This window comes from Polypterus senegalus, chromosome 9 (genome assembly GCF_016835505.1).
Source record: "Polypterus senegalus isolate Bchr_013 chromosome 9, ASM1683550v1, whole genome shotgun sequence".
NCBI classification, from domain to species: Eukaryota; Metazoa; Chordata; class Cladistia; order Polypteriformes; family Polypteridae; genus Polypterus; species Polypterus senegalus.
In genome coordinates this window covers 120561691-120582528 of record NC_053162.1, presented here as the reverse complement: position 1 = coordinate 120582528, position 20838 = coordinate 120561691, and the positions used below count along the sequence as shown (strand labels likewise).

The window sequence follows — 20838 nt, the reverse complement described above, 5'->3', positions numbered from 1 at the left end:
AATGCCCATTTAGACAATCCAGATTCATTTTTGAACAAAGTGCATTGGACTAATGAGACATTAATTGAATTATTTGGTCTTTACAAAAAAGCTTTGCGTGGCTGAAGAATAACACTGCATTCCAAGAAAAACACCTGCTACCTAATATCAAATTTGGTGGAGGTTCCATCATGCTGTGGGGCTGTGGGCTAGTTCAGAGACTGGGGCCCTTGTTAAAGTTGAAGGTCAGATGAATTCAACCCAATATCAACAAATTCTTCAGGATAATTTTCAAGTATCAGTCACAAAGTTGAAGTTACGCAGAGGTTGGATAATCCAACAAGACAATGACACAAAACACAGTTCGAAATCTACAAAGGCATTTATGCAGAGGGAGAAGTACAATGTTCAGGAATGGCCGTCACAGTCCTCTGACTTGAATATCATCGAAAATCTATGGGATGATTTGAAGCAGTCTGTCCATGCTCAGCAGCCATGAAATTTAACTGAACTGGAGAGATTTTGTGTGGAAGAATGGTCAAAAATACCTCCATCCAGAATCCAGACACTCATCAGAGGTTATAGGAGGTGCCTAGAGGCTGTTATATTTGCAGAAGGAAGCTCAACTAAGTATTGATGGAATATCTCTGTTGGGGTGCCCGAATTTATGCACCTGTCTAATTTTGTTATGATGCATATTGCATATTTTCTGTTAATCCAATGAACTTAATGTCACTGCTGAAATACTACTGATTCCATAAGGCATGTTATATATTCAAAGGAATATTCAGCCAATGATAAACAAAAATCTAAAGAATTAAGAGGACAGAGCCCTGAAGAACTCTTGAAGGCAGAGTGGTGGCTCTGAGGCTAGGGATCTGCACTGGCAATAGGAAGGTTGCCATTTCGAATCCCGTAAATGCCAAATGGGACTCTGCTCTGTTGGGCCCTTGAGCAAGGCCCTTAACCTACAATTGCTGAGCACTTTGAGTAGTGAGAAAAGTGCTATATAAATGCAAAGAATTATTCATTATTATTATTTCTGTGACTGGCAATGAGGTGGATATGATGTTGCCAAGACTAACAAACTCTTGCCTGTCAGTCAGGTAGGACTTACACTACTGGAGGGCAGTGCCAGATATATTCAGTATGTTCTCCATTATGGACAGTAGAATGTCATGTCTAACGGTGTCAAATGCAGCAGTAAGTTCTAACAAAATTAATATGCTGTTTTGTCCCAAGTCTGCTGTCATAAGCAAATCATTAGTTACCCGAAACAGAGCAGTTTCACAGCTGTAATGTGCCCTGAAACCAGACTGAAATCGGTTCCATCAATTTATTAGAGGTTAAGTAATTGGTGAGTTGGGAGGCTACAAAACCCTCAAGAATGTTTAACAGAAAGGGCATGTGAGAAATGTGTGAAAAATTGTTAAGATTGTCAGCATCAACTTCAGATTTTTTTTGGGGTTACACAAGCGATTTTAAAATTGGCTGGCACAAAGCCAGTGTCAAGGGATGCATTTATTATTGCCATAACCATTGGATTATGGCATAAAGGTATGATTTAAGAAGTGTGGTGGGGATGGGGTCCAGTGCCCAGGTAGTGGGCATCATCTTACAAAGCAGTACATTATTAAATGAAGATGTTACTGGTGAAATTTTAGAAAAAGAGCTGGATGGAGTGGGAAGACAGGGAAATATATAAATGGATGATGGATTTATGTTAGTTGAATTATTTAGATCTTTAATTTTGTTGCAGAAAAAATTGAGGAATTTTTCACAGACTTCAACAGAGGAAATAATTGGGCCAGATGCAGGCTGAAATTGCTTATTAACTGAAGAAAAGAAAAATCCTTGTGTTATCATTAGCTCTTTCTATTAGTCTGCCTTTAAGACTTTTGATGGTCAGAGAAAGACTGGATGTGCACGGTGAGGCCAGTCTTATGTGACATTCTATCAAGGCTTCAGCCAGCAATTGTAAGAGACTGTAACTCTGCACCATGAAGCTGAGTGCTTAAAATGAACCTCCTTATGCTTTAAAGAAGCTGTTTTGTCTGAAAAAGTGAATGTGTAGTTGTGATTAACAAGGCTATTTAGTGTTGATGGAATAGGTGAAGACAGAAAAAGATCAGACATGGAATTAGCAAGGATAGAAGGACAGATATTTTTAAGGTTTGTGAAAGAAATTTGACATTTACAGGTAAGAGGAGGGAGAGGTAATGAGACAGTGAAAAGTACTGCTTTATGATCAGAGAGTCCCAAATCATATATAAGTGTTACACACAGATAAGCCAGATGTGCAGATCAAGTCCAATATATGACCACCCGAGTGAGTAGGAAAATCAACATGTTGCACCAAGTCAAAACAGTCCAGTAAGGGCAGGAATTCATTTCTCAGCTTGCATGTTGTAATCTCAACATGGATGTTGAACTCGCCAAAAAGAATGACTCTTTGTGAAAGGGAACATATGATTCAGATAAAGAAGACACATTGTATTTTGGGGGGCAATGGAGAACAATGAGTAAGACAAGACTTGATTTTGTTATCAACTTAAGAGCCAGACAGCAGGTTGCTTGCTCTGATCGATGAATTTACTAAACAAAAGACGCTGATGGTAGAGGTGTGAAAGGATTTAAGGTGGGCCGGTTTTATGAGTTTTTTTGTAGGCTTCAGGAATTCTAGTGTTATATATTTTCTCACATATCAAAACAAATGCAACACATTGTGAAACATGAAGTTTCATAGCTTTAGTTTTCTTAATAATGGAAATAACACCATATATGAGAGAAAAAAATCCATTTTATATAGTTTTAGAAAAAAATAAAAATCTCAAGTCATCTAAAGTGAAAATCCAATCAAGTAAGGCCATTTGATTGCCCAGTTATTTTGTGAGTATTCTTCAGTTTAGTGAGGTGAACTCATGTATACATAATTATGGTGCAATCATTTAAGTGTTCAAAGCTGTATCTTTATTTTAAACTTAAAGTAGTGTAGGAATGAAACACTGTACAACCGGAGAATAAAGCAGAGCAAGCAATGATTCTATTTGATACAAAGTTAATCAAGTAAGTTTTCAGTATTGTTTTATTGTAAAAAAAATTAGCAAGTAAAGCCAGTTTTTTTATAGTGTAGTCATAGGTTCAATAATGTAATGTACAGTGTCAAATGCAACACCTAAACTGTAAGCAGACTCAGTAAAAACTAAAATTCAAGCAGTGGACTGTAATACATGACAAACAACTATGTTTAAATCCGAAGAGTTTTCTCATATTAACCTGGGATCTTTTAAATGTATAATTATGTATATTGCAAGGCATGTTGACATACGTTTGACCATTTCCAAACATATTAAGTATGATGTCACTCAGCTATTAAATATTAATAACTGGTGAAAAAACAAGAATAGTTGGCTTTTGCAAAGTGTCAGGAGAGAAGTTGGGAGATTGCGCTGACATCACATTGTTACACCCACTAAACGACAACTCATCTGGATTGGGACATGATTGCAGCAAGTGGCACCTCAACATCACACTGAGTGTGTTTTTTTATGATGGTTGGAGTGCCAATCCTGCCAGCAACCCCTAAGTTTTTCCTGTAAATTGAAAGACCTACTTGTTGGGCTGGAAACAGACTAACGTCATACCCAGTGTGTTACTGTCTATTTACTCCTTACACGTGTCAAGTTCGTTATTGGATTGGTCTACTCCCGCACTCTAAATAATAACACACACATACATAGAAACGCACACTGAGAACCTAACCACAACAGTGCCCAACGAATGACACACACAGTTGGCTAACTTTTAGCACTTTTAACCACATAAGTGCTATAAGAATAACACAACTTGTCAGTCTCTCAGCACATCAAGAGACTTATTTATTATCGGCATGAACAACATATGATGTTTTAAATAGATCTCAGACGTAAATATTACTTTTGCAAGAAAATATTAAAACATACAAAGACTCAGCATCCTTGACTATAGGCCATTTATCAGCCAAGAATACCTTCTTCACATACTGTCCTCTACTATTGAGTGGAGCTCTCACTCTCAGCCTTAAAACCTTGCAGCACAGAGGTAATGGCAAATCTCTGGCTACACCAGGGGCCTCATGTATAACGCCGTGTGTAGAATTTGCACTATAACATGACGTAAGCACAAAAGCCGAAATGTGCTTACACACAAAAAATTCCAGATGCAGGAATCTGTGTGTTCACCAACTTCCACGTTCTTCTGCTACATAAATGTCAGTCAGCGTGAAAAATAACACTCGTGCACGCGCCTGCTGTCCCACTCCAACTCCTCCCAGAATTACGCCTCTTTGAATATGCAAATCAATATAAATTGCCCTTAAGCTCAGCGTTTTTTGAAAAGACAATGAAAAAGCACGGGAAAAAATCTAAGAATTTCAGAGAATACCAAATGGAGTCAAGGAAAAACATACTATTTATTGGTTTAAACAGTGGTATAAACAACAAAAGGAAGCTGTTCGAATAACAGAGTGTCAGAAAAACTCGAAAGCTCAAGTTTAAAAAGTCACACATTGCCCGAAATAAAAAAGAAGTTGTCACATATCAAAGTCGCCGTGAAAAGGTGAATCGTAGCCCACTGTCTGAGTGTCATATGAAAGCTTTTGAAAGTACAGACAAAAAAAAAAGGCACATAGTGGGAAAAAAGCACAAAATGTAAACTTTAATCTTGAAATTTCCAATTTAATTACGGAGTTTATTTTGTCATTAAAGTAGATCATTATAAACTTCATCTTAAAATTGTTTATTAGTTTCCCAAATCCCATTGTAACTAAAGTAGCACGTTAAATGCTTTGTTATGTATTTGATCTTCTATGTGCTCTATGTGTATGAATCATATGTGCTTCTTAAACTGGCTTTCTCTTTCTCCAACAGGACACAGAATCCATTACATTTGTGATATTACAGCTCTCTGTATAATTAAAATACTGAGATGTATAAGTGATATAATTTTCACGATGATAGGAGTTAAATCATGTTATTAAACATGGGGGTGGCACAGTGATTGTTCATGTCTTACGCAAGATGCTTGCTGCGCCATGCGCAACCTTCGATGAAATGCTTTATTTCAGCAGTACTGTCTCTTTCAGTCGTACTAACCTCCAATTCCTGTCCTTACTTTTCTTTCTCCAAATACCCAATCGGCATACAATCAGCTCTGTAATAGACGTTAAGCCACCTGTAAGCTTAGAATTCCGATTTTTCAAAACTTTTAAGGAACATTGAAATATCTTCGTATTAAGTATGTAATTATTCTATTCTATTCTTGGGATGAAACTGTTTCTGAACTGCGAGGTCTGTAAAGGAAAGGCTTTGAAACGTTTGCCGTGTGAAAGTAGTTCAATAGACAGCATTGCTGAGGCAGCATATACTTGATGCTGTATTCTGATAATTCTCTTTCTCAGCTTCTGTAGTTCTTTGATTCCCCACTCAGATACAGTGATATAAATACTCCGAGTGGTGCAGTGAGAGTAATATGGAAAAAGAGGATCCGCCGTGGCAACCCCTAACGGGAGCAGCTGAAAGAAGAAGAAGAATGTGCAGTGAGAGTAACAACGTTAAAGCAGTTATGGTATAGTTTGACCATTCTGTGGACCAATATACTGTTACAGGTTAATTACAATCAGATGCATTAAACTAATAAACAATATGTGGTTAATGTCAGTGTATTTATAAAGCCGCATCAGGGATGTTGACCTGAAAAAGAAAGGATAACCACACAGGAACAGTAGCACTGCTTTGACGCTGGGTGTCGCCAATCTGCAAAACTGAGCGGAGAACTTGCGTATGACAGGGTTTGAAGTACCATGGAAAAGTGCGTGGCTTTACGCCAAGTTTAGGTTTTATACAGCGCAATTTGAACGTTTAAACGTCCTTACGCAACATTACTGTGCGTACGCACCATTTATACATGATGCCCCAGGTGTTCAAAGAAATCTACCTTATTATTTCAATAACTTATGACATTAAGACAAAGCATAGAAAGATGAAAACAAGTTACTATTTATTTGAGAACAATAAAAAGCAATAGAAAATAAGATCGATGGTAAAGTCTGGATAAAACAGTCTTAAAAAAAAAAAAATCTTCCTGAAAGGAATCAGTGATGTCAAGGATGAAAGTGCTGTTAACTGATGATCGGATGAAAATTGGTCACATGTGTCTTTATTTTATTTTCTGACGTTGCTCTTCCATCTTCACTGTTTCTCTTCTTCTGACATTGCTTTCAAATGAGGCATATTTATTATAAAGTTTCATGCTGTTTTCACAACACATGAATGTTTCATGCACATTATTGGCTGGCAATCAATACGATGGATGAATTTTGCTCAAACTCTTTAATCTATCTTTTCCCAGAAAACAAAGTTCTTTGATTTTGCCTCATGTCCTCCTTTCTCAGGCTGAAAAACAAATTGTTGTCCCAGATGTCCATCCATAAAGTAACCAATAGCCTGAGGTGTAGGCAAGTCTTCCTTTCCAGGCTGTAATACCAATTTAGCACTATGCTGTGAACAACTGTTATAAAAGTGAGGTGTAAGGGAAGAGGAAATGCCTTTTTATTATAATGTCTCCTACATCTGAATTCATCTTGTTGGGACTAAGCAAAATATAATAATAAAAATATAGAGAATAATTTGTAGATTTTATACACCATAAATGAAGCAATTGTAGGTTAAGGGCCTTGTTCAAGGGCCCAAAGGATTAGACTCATTTCAGGCATTTACAGGATTCAAGTTGGTAACCTTCCAATTGGTGGCATAGATCCCTAGCCTCAGAGCCACCACTCCATATCAAAGTATGAGGAATTAAAATTAAATAACTGTGTAAGGTCAACTGGATCATCAGATTGTAGCACTTAAACAATACAATTTCTCTGACTGTATTAGAATGCATAAAATATTCTGTACCATAATTGTGACTTTATAAATATTTGTTTATCTTTATTGGCAGGTCGTGTAGACAGCTCTGGCCTTCGATTCTACTATACTCCTTATGTACGTCAGTATGATGCAGGAATTCTAGAAACTGGAGTGGAAGTTGACCAAAACTATTTAATTCCTCCTGGAGCAAATATATTTAAAAGCTATGGCTTGTGTAAAACCAGCACATTTCCTTCTGTGAGTACTCTTATTGTTTGATAACTTGCTCTGCTACTTTATCATGACTTATGCACCACATATTTTTAATAGGCGATGGATAAGTAAAGTAAGAGTGAATGTTTTAAACAGATATATTCTAGAATTTCAGAATTTATACCATATGTGAAATTTAGTTGCAGTTTTTGCAAAGGAAACATCTGTAATTAAAAAAATAACATTTCAAAATTTAAATGATGTGTAAACTGTCCAAAAGAGACATGTGCATAGTTGGGTTTCAGCAGAGGAACCCTGTTTAACTGCTGTAGGCAACAAGGTGTTATTCAAACGAAAACTAAGAGAAACAAGAATCTTGCATTGACATGCTCACTGACAGAATTGTTTTTTCACTAAACGCCAATTTTCTGTTAGAAGGTCTTTTTATTCAATTGCACCAGAAGGGTGAAGGTGAGATATACAAGAGATGATGTCTCTATTGATTTTAATTTCTTTAAGCAGTAGTGAAAAAGCAAATCCGTGTCAGTGCAACACATTTTTCCTTTCCAATGTGCCCTCTCAAACTAGTTCCCATAAGATTCCAGGGGTTTAATCTTTTTTTAACATTATTTATTGGCATACAAAACTCATTTTTCTTGAGAAGCTTGCTGTTGTATAAAACTGTTTTAGCACTAGAATCCCTGAATCCTATGAAAATATTTGTAATGTCGGACCACCTTAAACTCCCTTTCACCTCGTTATCAGCATCTTTGTTTTGCAAATGTGTCAATCAGCACAAGCAGCAGGAAGCCTGCTCACTCATCCTCCACCGAGGCAGCTGAAGTCAAGTCAGACACAAAATTCTCAGAGCTAAAGTCTAAACGTGTCTGGAATTGTAAAGGGTAAATAATATATCGTTATTTGGAAAACATACATTTCATGTGTGTTCCATGTCTACAACGATCTGGGTAAATGTAAGATAACAGAAAATGTGAGGCAAGAAATGTTGAACACATAACTAAGACAGAAACATTTTTCACATTATAATAATAATGACAAGATGCTAATGTAGCGTGTATAATGTGTGAAGTCCAAATAACAAATAAACACTTTCACAATAGGTATAAAAAATAAGTGGGCTTTTATTAAAGAATATAACCAAACAACAGGAATTATTAAATTTACATCAGTGGTTCTCAGCCTGTGGGGCGGGCCCCCTTATTGGGGCACAAAGATGTGAAAAAAAGAAAACAAGAATTAAAAATATGAAAAAAAATCTGTTGAAATCAAAGCAAGTTAACTTAAACTACATTCTGATACTAGAACAATAAATATAGAGTTAGATAAATGTCGATAAAAGTTAAGTAGGTATAATAAAATATGCATCTCCATTTCAAAAAAATGTTAGAAGGGGCGCGATTAAAACTGTTATGAAAACTCGGGTCACAAACACTTAAAGGCTGAGAAACGCTGCCTTCAGTGGTATCTTTTACAAGTAACAAAAATTTATACCGAGTGTTACACACTCACATCAAATTTATGTTTTTATTATATTTTATTATTTATAGTATTAATAATAGCAGATCACTACTGAAAACGGTAAAATCGGGGAGGACCCAGGATCAAACCCGCCACCCTTTATTTGCGAGACAGGAGTTCTTACCTCGGTACCAACAAAGATGATATGTTTAGTTTCTGTCGATTGATATTTGGGCTTCAGTTTTTAATACATTGACAGCAGCATGTAAGTTCAATTATTTATTTATTTTTTTTTACAAATATTTTGTAGGCTTCATGGATTCTAATGTTAATTAATTTAACATTTCTTTCTCAGGCATAATATAGTGTGCCTAAATATAATATTTTTAATTTTTAACTGACCTTTAATGGTCTAAACTAGTCCATACCCCATATGCTTATGTGTGAAATTTGTCATTTCTAAACTTCTGTGATTGGCTCTTAGAAGGCTAGAACTACCAGTAAAGAATCAAATATCAAACATATCAAATTCATAATCCACAAACTCAAAATAGCATAAAAAGGCACTCCAGATGCCTGAATTACCAATACTCATTTTTTTTAAAGATTTGTGAAAAGGGGCAACTTTTACTCCTTGCATCACATTAGTGGGTGAATCCCTGGCATTAGTTGATGTGGAATGCACATCTTCAAGACTCTTGTAGCTACAGTAGTTTTAAGATGGTCTTTCCTTCGAGGTGGTGAAATTTTTCTTTACTGAGTCTAGAGGCTGATTCACAGTACCTTATTTCATTCTCAGAAAAGACTCTCTAAATGACAGATAAACAGATAGAATTTTATTTGTCCCCAAAGTGAAATTTGGCTCTTCTACTGAAGGTCTTTAAAAATAAATATGTAAATAGGTAGTTAAGTAAATAAACAAATAAATGTGCACATACACCTTGGTCTGAACAAACACCAGATTGACTATATGCAAGAAAATGTAAAAGAAACAAAACTTCTGACTTGGCTGTCACAGTCAAAGTGAAATAATATGCGGATGTATTGTTATTGGTAGAAAGGAGTCCCAGTAGCGATCCTTGACAAACTTCTGCTTTATAATTTGTTAGATAAAAGTATTCAGTGTTAGTATGACGGAGTGAGGATGTGCAGCATTATTCATAATAGCACTCGGTTTTGTTATAATTCTGTCCCTCCACCGCAGCACAACACACCATAAAAAATCAAACTGGCTATCACAGTGTTATAGAAAATATGAAGGATGTTACTTCCCGCATTAAAGAAATCTGGTTTCCTAAAAATATAGCCTGCTCTGCCCTTTCTTATATAATTTGTTTGTGTTCCATGACCAATCCAACTTGTAATTAATGTGGATCCCCGAGTACTTGTAGGAGTAAATAGTGACTGCACATAGAGGCTCTTTGGTGTAATGAAAGTTAATTCTTTGGTTTTGATGAAGTTAAGATGCAGACACTTCTCACAAACTGTATCCATCCTGCCCATCAGACAGTCCATTACCCAGAAACCAAAGGCTCATTCACCTGCATGTCTCTGAGTTTTCAGGTTAACAGAGATGATTGGATAGTATTGAAGGTGCTGGAGAAATCTAACAAAATCCTCACAGTACTGCCAGCTTTGTCCAGGTGAGAATAAGCCTTGTGCAGCAGATAGATAATGGCATCCTCCACTCCTATAGGCAAACTGCAGTGGGTCCAGGTCGTCTTGTACAAGAGGACTCATATAGTCCAGGAACAGTCTCTCAAAGGTCTTCATGATACAAGACATAAGTGACACTGTCATTAGTCATTAGATGAAGAGGTGCCTGCCTTCTTTGGAACTGGAACAATTCATGTTTTCCATAGCTATGGCACTTTCTGAAGCCTTATTGGCAGACTGAACAGGTGACATAGGACACAACAAAGTTGGTCAGCACAGGCCTTAAGAACTCGAGGAATAACTTCATCTGGCCCCATAACTTTTCCTGTGTGTAGCTTCCTCAGTTGTCTCCTTACTTGGTGTTCAGTTATGGACAGTCCACACTGATGGTCAGAGGTGTACTTGTCACTGGCTGTTCCAGTTGAAATGGTAGGAGATGTTGATGTAGAAGGGATGGTGTGGGGTGACTGGTCATTGGAAGAAGGTGGCAGTGGGAAGGAAAATCTACTTATAAATTGGCGTAAGCTTTGTCTACATTACCTTGTAGCACCCAAGCCCTGGATTACTTGAGACAAGTAATAATACCCAGTCCATTCCAGACATTCTTCATATTATTCGAAAGTGAGCTTTAACTAGGTTATTGTCTTGTTTACAGTTTCTCTCTATAAGGCATGCCCATACTGTGAGTGCTGAGCTATGCTTTCTTGTTAACTTTAATAGAATATGCCATTCAAATGGATTTCTCATTTAGCTTTTTGTTAAATCAAGCAGTAAATACTGTAAACAAATCAAATAGGAATGCTTAAACCAAGATAGACTATTAAACCTTAACCAAAATAAAACAAAGACATTCTGTTAACCAAGTCAAGCAACTGCAGTAATGTCATTTCCGCATTTCAGTCTGTGAGTTCAGCAATTCATTCTATACAAAGAAGTCCATGTATTTTCTCTTGTGTGTACACATGTATTTTATCAGTATGTCACAATTTAATTGCAAATTGCGAAAACTTTCAAAATTTTCATTCACATATTAGTTGCCAGTCACATTTTCTGACCCCTATTCCATTAATATAGTGTAATATAATAACTTGCTACTTCTTCCTTCAATTCCACGCCCAGGTGTGCCACTGTTTTCTCCTCATCACATTGATTATGACAAGCTGCAAGGCACAGCTGCATGGATAAATCTCCCATGACAGCTATCTGCAGTAACCAGGAAAGCAAATCGCTTTTTGTGGAGTAACAGTCTCTCAGCTGTCTTCCTTCCTGTATTGAAACTTTAACCAGCATTTCATGTCTCTAAACACAGCCTCAGGATTCTCCAGTAATTACTTAGACAAGGACACCAATTTTATTTTTATTCTCCGGGATGATCAACACTTTGCTAAGTCAGATTGTTGGTCTTACACTTTTTTGGGTTATGTCATCAATATTGCACTGCACTGTGCGTGACAACACTAGTATTGCTCCACACTCACAAAATCTATATTTTTGTCTTGATTACAGTCCTGGTCCCAAAAATCAGCTGTGAATTAACTGAGAACTGTTTTCAAGTTGAGCCAATCTGTGAAACTGTTGAACTGGACCACTGAGCCATTGTTAATTTCAAAGGGACCAACCCCTCCCGTGTCCATAATTTTAATAAGACCTTTTAGCAGTGAACCGTAGAAGCCTCTTCCTTGTTCAGGTGCTGCACATTGTTGGGCATCCTTTTCTAAGTAGTAGCTTCTGTGTCTTACTTATTGAGCTAAATGAATGAGTTTCCTTAATGTATATTGCTCTTTTCCTAATCTATTTATTCTCACAATCTTCAGATTCAGGGCAATAACATGCGTGAGTTTTTAAGAAGAAAATGTAACAGTGGTGCTAGGCAGAAGTCAGTGATTTGGTAATTATTTCCTCGTCAGGGCAATTTCATGTATGTGAACTTTTAGAATTGCTTGTGCAAGCAGTTTATTTCTGTTTCTGACTACATTTAAGATATCTACTGAAATAATGACCAAGTGTAATTATAAAACTGCAGATTGAAACAAGATATAAAAACAGAAGCAAGCCTTTTCTTCATGTAGTTACCATTGCAAGCATGAAATGCAAATCACTGTGTGGTATTTGATGCATACAACAAGCTTTTATCATACCAATGCCACAATATATTAGGATGTGCTCTATGAAACAACAGTATGGTATTTAGACCAACCATATGATATCAGCAACAGTGACTGAAGGAGTAGGCAACTGAAAATATGGTGTTAGCAACATAATGACAACAAGATCACTTCCATCAGTTTACACAGTGGCCCTGGAAAATTGGCCATAAATTTTTGTCCAATCTGGTGCACCACACTTAGCCAGAAACCAACTTTTCTAGGACTCTTTACTGCACATCCATATATTATTCCCTATTTTTTTTAAATTAAAGTGGTGGAGTGCAGTAAAGTAGTGGGGTCCAGGACTGAACTTGGAAACCACTGGTATGGAGGACTCACTGCTGTAAAGGCACAAGCTGTTCAGGTCCCACATTGTACCCCTGCCTTTCTGACACTTCATGAGCAGCTTGTCCATCTTCCTATAACCAGTTCTGTTGCTCCATTGCATATGGTAAATTTGAATTTATTAAAAATCAATGTGTGAGTGATCAAGACATAGAAAAAGAAAGGTTTTAATCCTACCTGAGTATTTGTTCATGGTTTGCAGATAATATTAGCCCCATTCCGCATGTTATAAAGTTGGAGTCCTCCTAAAACAAAGCAAAAAACAGTTTAAATGAAATGAGAGAAAAAAAAAATCAAAAAGTGCTGCATTTCTTTCTTGTTTCTGGGCTTGCGCTGTTTAAAAGTTTGTGGCTCGACAGTGCATCGCAGAGGCAGAGCATGGTGTGGCTTGTAATGTCATTCCCAATAGCCAGAGCATCCCTGTAGGTGATGGAAGGTATATTTGTGCTTCATTTTTCTAAAAAGATATAAAACTGCCATTAAAGAAATAAATCCACTTACTTTCTCCTTTTTTTCTACAACAGGGCTCTATAGTTAGTCGAGCCCCATAGGCCGCAGCCTACAGTAGCCTATTATTTAATTCACAAACTTTAAATCAAAAAATTTAAAGTATTACTATGGTATTTTTTTACCTTTGGCTACCACCTGTATCCTGGGTTAGTTGGATACAGGATAATAATAATAATAATAATAATAATAATAATAATAATAATAATAATAATAATAATAATAATAATAATAATAATAAGGGAGTTCTATTTCTGCTTTCAAGTTTCAAATTAAATGCTTTAGCCACTTCATTGTTTCTTCTTATAGTTACCTCTGTTGCTGGGATTTGAACAAGAACCACCAGGATGCAGTCTGGGAATTTTAATTAGTAAACCATATAGGCTCACTATTGATAATCTTTATAATATGCCACCAAACAGAATTACCAGCAAAGCTGTCTGATTGAAAAAAATAGTTTCAGTTTCATTCCTTATTATGAACGCTCTTCCATTAGTTTCTTCACGGATATGCATGTTTGACCATTCAGTTGAAATATATGTGTTAGTTTTTAAAAAGTGACATTTTGTCTTTTTCTCTTCAGTTGTCATCTGGTCCCGTTTCTGATCTCAATGTTTTTGCATCTTTGCTGCACACCCATCTTGCTGGAGTGGCTATCAGAGTTGGTCATTTCAGGTATGATCCTTGTATATTTTATGCAGTACAAATCAGTTTATTTCACTTCTAATATGAGTATATACTCCTAACATATTTAGCTTATTTGATTATTTAATTATTTATTTGCTTTTGTTTATTACAGGAACAAAACACAGATTGGATTTTTAGGAGTAAATGAAAACTATGATTTCAGTCTACAAAGAACCATATTTCTAGGGCAAACTGCAGTAGTTACAGTAGTAAGTACAACAGATGAACACAGAATATGACACAGCAGCTGCCACTCAAATTTTAAGAATATCATATTAATTTCTGATCCCTTGTTCTGGTATTTAAAAAAAGACTTCTTGTTAAAAAAAACATTTCCCAGTAAAAATTACTAGTATGTGTTTCCCACTACATTATTTCTTTTGAAATGCAAACATTTTAAAGCACTAAACATGGGTAAATAAGTTTCTGTACATTAATTGTATGAACAAATATGCTTCTTAAAGATTGGGTGATTTTGAGTACTACCTTGTTACTAAATGTTTGAGAGGTCTTCTGAACCTTCAATACTTTTTCAGAAAGTATACTTTACAAATAAAATAAAAGATCTCCTATTAGGCGTTTTTGGAATTTGACAGGAGCTGATTAACTTTAGTGAATATCTGAAAAATTACAGTATACCTTGTAAACATAATGTAGCAAACTTACCAATGGCCTTTAGAACAAAAATAAATGTAATAATAAAGGTATTTAGTAAAGTTGCAATATAAAACACATTCTAACAAGCTAAAAATAAATACAGTAATCATTTTTCAGAACCTTTCATTTTTCCATTGTTATTATTTGATTGATTAATCAGTTTACATCTCTTTAATTTTATATTAAAAATTTGAGAAAAGTACATACAGTACATACAGAAAAGACCTTTGATTAAAGGTACATAGCAAATTTGAATGTAAATGAAACAGACAAGAGGTGGTGGTATATAAATAAGTATTAAGTAGTTAAATCCCCTTAAAATAATAAAAACATGCATGCATCTGTACGTGCAGTTAATAATTGTCACACCTGTTTCTCAAATATTTCCTTTTTTATTTTATTGATTAGATCAAAGGGAGAATATAAAAACGGTGGTTAATGCTGTGCCAATAGTACCTTTTGACCTAGATAAAGTAAACCAAAGCAGTTCATTATGAAGTGTACACTTTCTCCCTTTTTTTATAGGGTTTTCTTGTTTCCTCATACATCTTAATTACCTATGTGGCATGACAATTGTTCACTTTTAACTGGTCCAATGTGTGGTCCTGCAATATATTATAATTCCTTCTAGCTTACTTCTTGCTTTGCACTCTGTGATGCTGAGGATTTCTGCCACCCAAACAATCTTGCCATAGAGAAAGTGGATGCAGAAGATAAGAGAATACTTAAAGAACTTCAAACAGCATTTTATATGGCCTATTACACATTAAAATACAATACATGCTGAACTGCTTTGCACAGACAATACAACACAAAAGACCTCATTTTACAATTTTGCACTTATATGGAATTAGTGAAGATTGTCTGGCTTTGATTATTATGTGAGAGTAAGAATTCAGAAAGTAATATTTTTCATTTCCAATACTTCATCCACTAGAAAACTTTTCCTGTCTTATGTAACAATCTACAACTCATTTTTGTTTATTTTTTTATTGCACATTGAGTTTATTCAATGCTATATTTTAGGGTGATGAAATTGTAGTGGAATGCACCTACAATACAACCAACCGCAACAATGTTACCACAGTAAGTATCATGCTGTAGGCTTTTATCCTCTGTTTTAAGTTTGGTGTTGTTCATTGTACAGTATATGCGTTCTTGTTACTTGTCTCAGTTAGCTTCACCTTCAAGTTCATCTCTCCTTACAGATGGGGCTTTCAACCACCAATGAAATGTGCCTTGCTTTTCTGATGTATTACCCCAGAAACGCTATTGCCAACTGTAACAGTGTGCCACAGGTCATTTATAACACAAGGTCAGTAAACCTCTTTTGTGATTGTGGTGTGGGAATAGTAAAAAAAAAAATGTACAAAAACTATTTAGTATACTGAAATGCAATTTGTGCCAATGTTGAATTGAATCTAAATCAATCTGAACTGCAAGACAATTCAGGAATATTAATGTCCTTTTAGTGTTTTTGGGTCTTCTGTAGTTCTTGAAAATAAATAATATGTCCACAATGTGACAATAGTCTGGTTATAATTCTATAAACTTTGACTTATTTCAGTTCATGTGTTAGGAAGATTTTCATTCGTTCATTCATTTGTTACAATAATTGCAAAAGTCGCTGCCTTTTCTGGTATTTTATACATGACTCTAATTTTAATAGTTCAGTGAAGACTTAGTTGCAAAGGTGCATGAAATGAAATAAAAGTTTGCCTTTTCAGTAAATGTTTTTTCAACTCAATCTTTCAGCATAATGAGTCAAACAACATCAAATTGGAACAATGATTCAATTGCCTTATTCCAACAATTGCTTAAAACAAGCACCCAAACTGTGGTGGTGATCAATCTAACTGTAAGTAGATCTTTTTGCAAAACACATTCTAAATAAAATTCTCATACAACAAAAATGAACAAATTATATTATGAATCAGGTCTATTTGACATAACTTTATTCTGAATTAACATTATTCAGCAATGAAAGACATACTGTATGTTTTACATATAACCAAAACTGCAAAAGTTAGAAATTGCAGCAGAAAATGACCGATTTCCACATGTTCAATAATTACAAGCCTTGCATTATATGAATATACTGCCTGAAACACGTAACATGAATGTACTGAGCAAGACTTAGTGGATGATGCACAGAATTCTCAATAATCACGGGTCTCATAATAACTATAAATGTGCATACGCACAAAAAATTCAGTTGCATGAAACCATGTGTAAGCAAAGTTCCACGCACTTCCCCTTTACAAATCCCAATCAACATGAATTTTAACACACGTGCAAGTGCCTACAGCCCTACCCCGACTCCTTAATAGAATTTTGCCTATCTGAATTTGCAAATCAATATAAATAGCCCACTCCATGCAGTATTTTGTTAAAGGACAATGATAAAAACATATATAAAAAAAAGAATTTCAAAAAGAAGTGGTCAACGTCGACGTGAAAAAACAAGTGACTGAGTGTCATGTGGAAGTATATTAGGGCCACAAAGAAGAAAAAATTAGGGACACCATGAAGAAAAAAAAGGTCTATGTAAAAAATTAAAGTAAAAAAGTTGATGTTAATCTTGAAATTTCTACTTCAGTCTTGTAGTTTGTCAATAATGTTAAACATCGTAATCTTCAGTGATTAGAATACTATGTTGTAGGATGTATACTGTACTGTACTCATTTTTATGATGAAATGCATGAAAGTATGTATATAACATTTTACAGATAAATTGTTAACTTAATTTAAATAATGTATACTGTACTGTAATAATTCAGAATGTGGGGACGTAGTGGGGGCGATTGTTCCTGCCTCGATGCTTACTGGGACTGATGCAACCCTGGTTGGATGGATGTAATAATTAATCATGTATAATGAAGATTTTTCAATGCTTCTTAAAAGCTTTGAAAAATCAGCATTCTACTTATGGCTGGTTTTACATTTATTACACAATGCAAAAAATGCATATGCAAAAACTAGACAAAAAAAACTTTAAATGAGAGTTGTTTTGATTTTATTTAGCAAAAAAATCTGCCAATGGGGTAAGCAAAATTTACTTGACAAGATTTCTCAAAACATGCTAAATAATTGTAAATACAGGTTTTTTGACAAGTCAATAATTCTTACAATAAGGAAAAAAAGATTTAAAATTATGATATAAGTACATTTCACTCGTTTTTTGCAGTGCAGGCTTATTTTGTGGCAATTGGTTACATAGAGACAGAAAATAGAAGGGACAGGATTTGGGGGTTGGTACGTTTGACAGGCACAGTACTACTGCAATAAATTATTCCATCCAAAGTCAAATACCCAGTAAGCATCTTGCAGGAGGCAGGAACAATCTCTGGACACTGCGCCAGCTCTGTAAACCACTGTGCCACTATGCCGCCACATGTTCAATACATGCTTTTGTGCATTTCTTCATGAAAGTTATATCAAGTTTACATAAATCATGAATGTAATGTATTCTATGTGGTGATCACTGCCTGCATGCTCCTGTTGGTGTAAGAGAAAGCCTGTTTAAGAAGCAGTAGCGATTAATGACTGGGTTGAGGAACACATAGAACAGAAAAATGTAAACATACTACTTTAGATACAATGGGGTTTGAGAAGCTCTAGTAAATTAAACATCACTTTTAAGATGAACTTTCCGATGTTCTACTTTAATGACAAAATAAACTATGAGATTAAAGTGGAAATTTCAAGATTTAAGTCGACATTTCGACCTTAATCATGATATAGACCTTTTTTCAGACTGTATGCTACAACTCTCCTTTTTATGGTGGCTTTGATATCTGACCACTTCTTTTTTATATTGGGCACTGTGCAACTTTCTGAACTTTTGAGTGCCTTCGTCACACTGTGCTACTCTATCAATTTTCCTTTGTTGTTTATACCACTGCTTAAGTACGTTTTTGTTTGATTCCACTTCAATTCGCTGAAATTCTTCTTTTTTAATCATTTTTATACATGCTTTTGCCATTGTCTTTGAACAAAACAATGAACGGAAGGGGCTTTTTTACATTGAATTGCATTTAATTGCATATTCAAATACTGTAAACGTAGGATCAGAGTGGGGCTGAAGGCACATGCATATGTGTTAAAATTCATGTTTGATTGCGATTTATAAAGGGGAAGTTTGTAGAATTTATGTTGCACACAATTTTATGCATCTGAATTTTTTATTTTTTCAGCACTTTAGAATACTGGAATTTCATACTTTCTGCTTTACCCACTTTTAGAAATCTAAAGTGTTTCATTTTATCTTACAACAAAAGAATGCAATGGGTAAACATGACAGAAAATTCATGATTTGGTCCAATATTGCCATATTATCTTTGCTAAACATTAGATGAGAATTGATCATTAGAATTAGGACAACTTATTTAAGTAAAAAAAAAAAAAGTACTAGATCACAAAAAACTGGGTCCCACCCAGGTAGCATCAGAAGCAATGCAGGAATCAAGCCTAGATGAGATGCCAGCAAATTGGAGGGCACACTTATTTTCTCAAAGAGGGTAATTCAGACTTAACATGCAGATATTTTGAAAAAAAAAAAAAAAGCTTTCATTAAAATTTTATCTTGACTTGCCTTGACTTTTATGCTTTAAATTTCCAAATGAGCATATTTTATATATCAGTCATTTGTACTGTTGTGTTCAATGATATTTAACTGCAGTCATTACTTTTTATATATTTGTTTTGTAGGCTGGAATTAATATGCAGGAAGGATCAATTCTTGACATGCAGTCATCTCTGGTGGCAGACTGCAAATCTATCCCCATTGGCCATGGCAATTCAATTTTGAACAACTATTGTTCTCTACTGTATCTGATATTGTTAATTGTTGTCATATATTACCTTGAAGAAGCACTTTAAAGATAATCTACTACACTGAAGTGATATGAATACGCATACTTTCATCTGTCTGCATAACAATAAACTATAAGTAAAAAATAATAGTAATACGAGTAAAGGATACAGTAAAAAACTGCATTTTCTACAAAGCTGATGTAGCAGAATTGGAATTGACCAGAAACAATAGAGATACAGAAATATTAAATATGTTTCCAAAGGTGTGGAATACTAGTAAATTAACATGGCCATTTCGTCAAGAAATAAAGTGGAGAAATAACACTGCACTTACAGAAAATAAATATTTCTACACTGAGCTTTGTTGAAAATTAAAATAAAATGTAAGATATATCTAATGCCTCTTGCCTCTTTCTTGAGATGGTTATGGACATTATAGTGCTAAAGGCCAAGTTGCCATCTTTGGAACACCTGAGTAGTCTTTAAAAACTCTTATCAAGGGTGAAAACATAACATCACTCATTTATGTCTTCCTTAAAATGTTTTTTTTTTTCTTGTTCATTAGAAAAGTAATTTGTTCATAGTTAATCAGCTTCAAGAACCATAGCCACTCACATACTGTATAATCAATAAGTATTGGCAAGATCACACTGATTGCTTTTGAACGCTATGAATGAGTGTATTACATAATAATATTCTAAAACCTGCTTAATCCAGTTCTGTGTCCTAAAGGGGCTACAGCCTATCTGAGCAGCACTAAGGCAGGATACAGCCCTGGACAGAGCATCTGTCCATCATAGGGCTCTCCTTTAACATGTGACATTTCATTGCATCAACTAAAAGAGAACAGTAAAGGTAGATTATTACCAATATATAAAAATACTAATTTATATTCATACTAGCAGAATACCCGTGCTGCGCAGCGGAGAAGTAGTGTGTTAAAGAAGTTATGAAAAAGAAAATGAAAAATTTTAAAATAACGTAACATGATTATTAATGTAATTGTTTTGTCATTGATATGAGTGTTGCTGTCATATATATATATATGCGGGAGTCATCCGTTTTAACAGTGTATTGATACGAAATAGCCTGCCCATTTAATTATTTAGGAATGGATAAATAAATTAAGATTTTGTACAAATAATGTTTTTCATTTTTCTTCCTTGATGAATTCTGGCACCCCTAGCAACAGTTGCTCGCACCCCAAAGAGTGTATATATATATATATATATATATATATGTGTATATATATATATATATATATATATATATATATATGTATATATATATATATATATATACTAGACATTAAGCCCGCTAAAATAACGGGCGCTAGAACAGTAGTGCATAAACATTAGTATGAACAGTCTATAAGGGACCTTGTATGTGGCTGTAATATGTGTCACTGTATTGTGTGCTTTTAATTTTCTCTCTCAGTAATACTGGTTTGTATTTCCGTAAAA

General features: G+C 34.9%; 1 protein-coding gene across 1 annotated transcript in view; it reads left to right on the top strand.

Annotated features, from left to right (window-relative positions):
• LOC120535680 (DBH-like monooxygenase protein 2 homolog) overlaps positions 1-19773 on the top strand; it is a 43125-nt gene extending 23352 nt beyond the window's left edge. Inside the window, exons 8-14 of the mRNA XM_039763653.1 lie at positions 6961-7127; positions 13800-13891; positions 14016-14112; positions 15587-15646; positions 15769-15875; positions 16316-16418; positions 19271-19773. Coding sequence (XP_039619587.1) covers positions 6961-7127; positions 13800-13891; positions 14016-14112; positions 15587-15646; positions 15769-15875; positions 16316-16418; positions 19271-19441 — 797 coding nt within the window. The 3' untranslated portion in view covers positions 19442-19773. The remainder of the gene's footprint in view (positions 1-6960; positions 7128-13799; positions 13892-14015; positions 14113-15586; positions 15647-15768; positions 15876-16315; positions 16419-19270) is intronic.
• The last annotated feature ends 1065 nt before the right edge of the window (positions 19774-20838 follow it).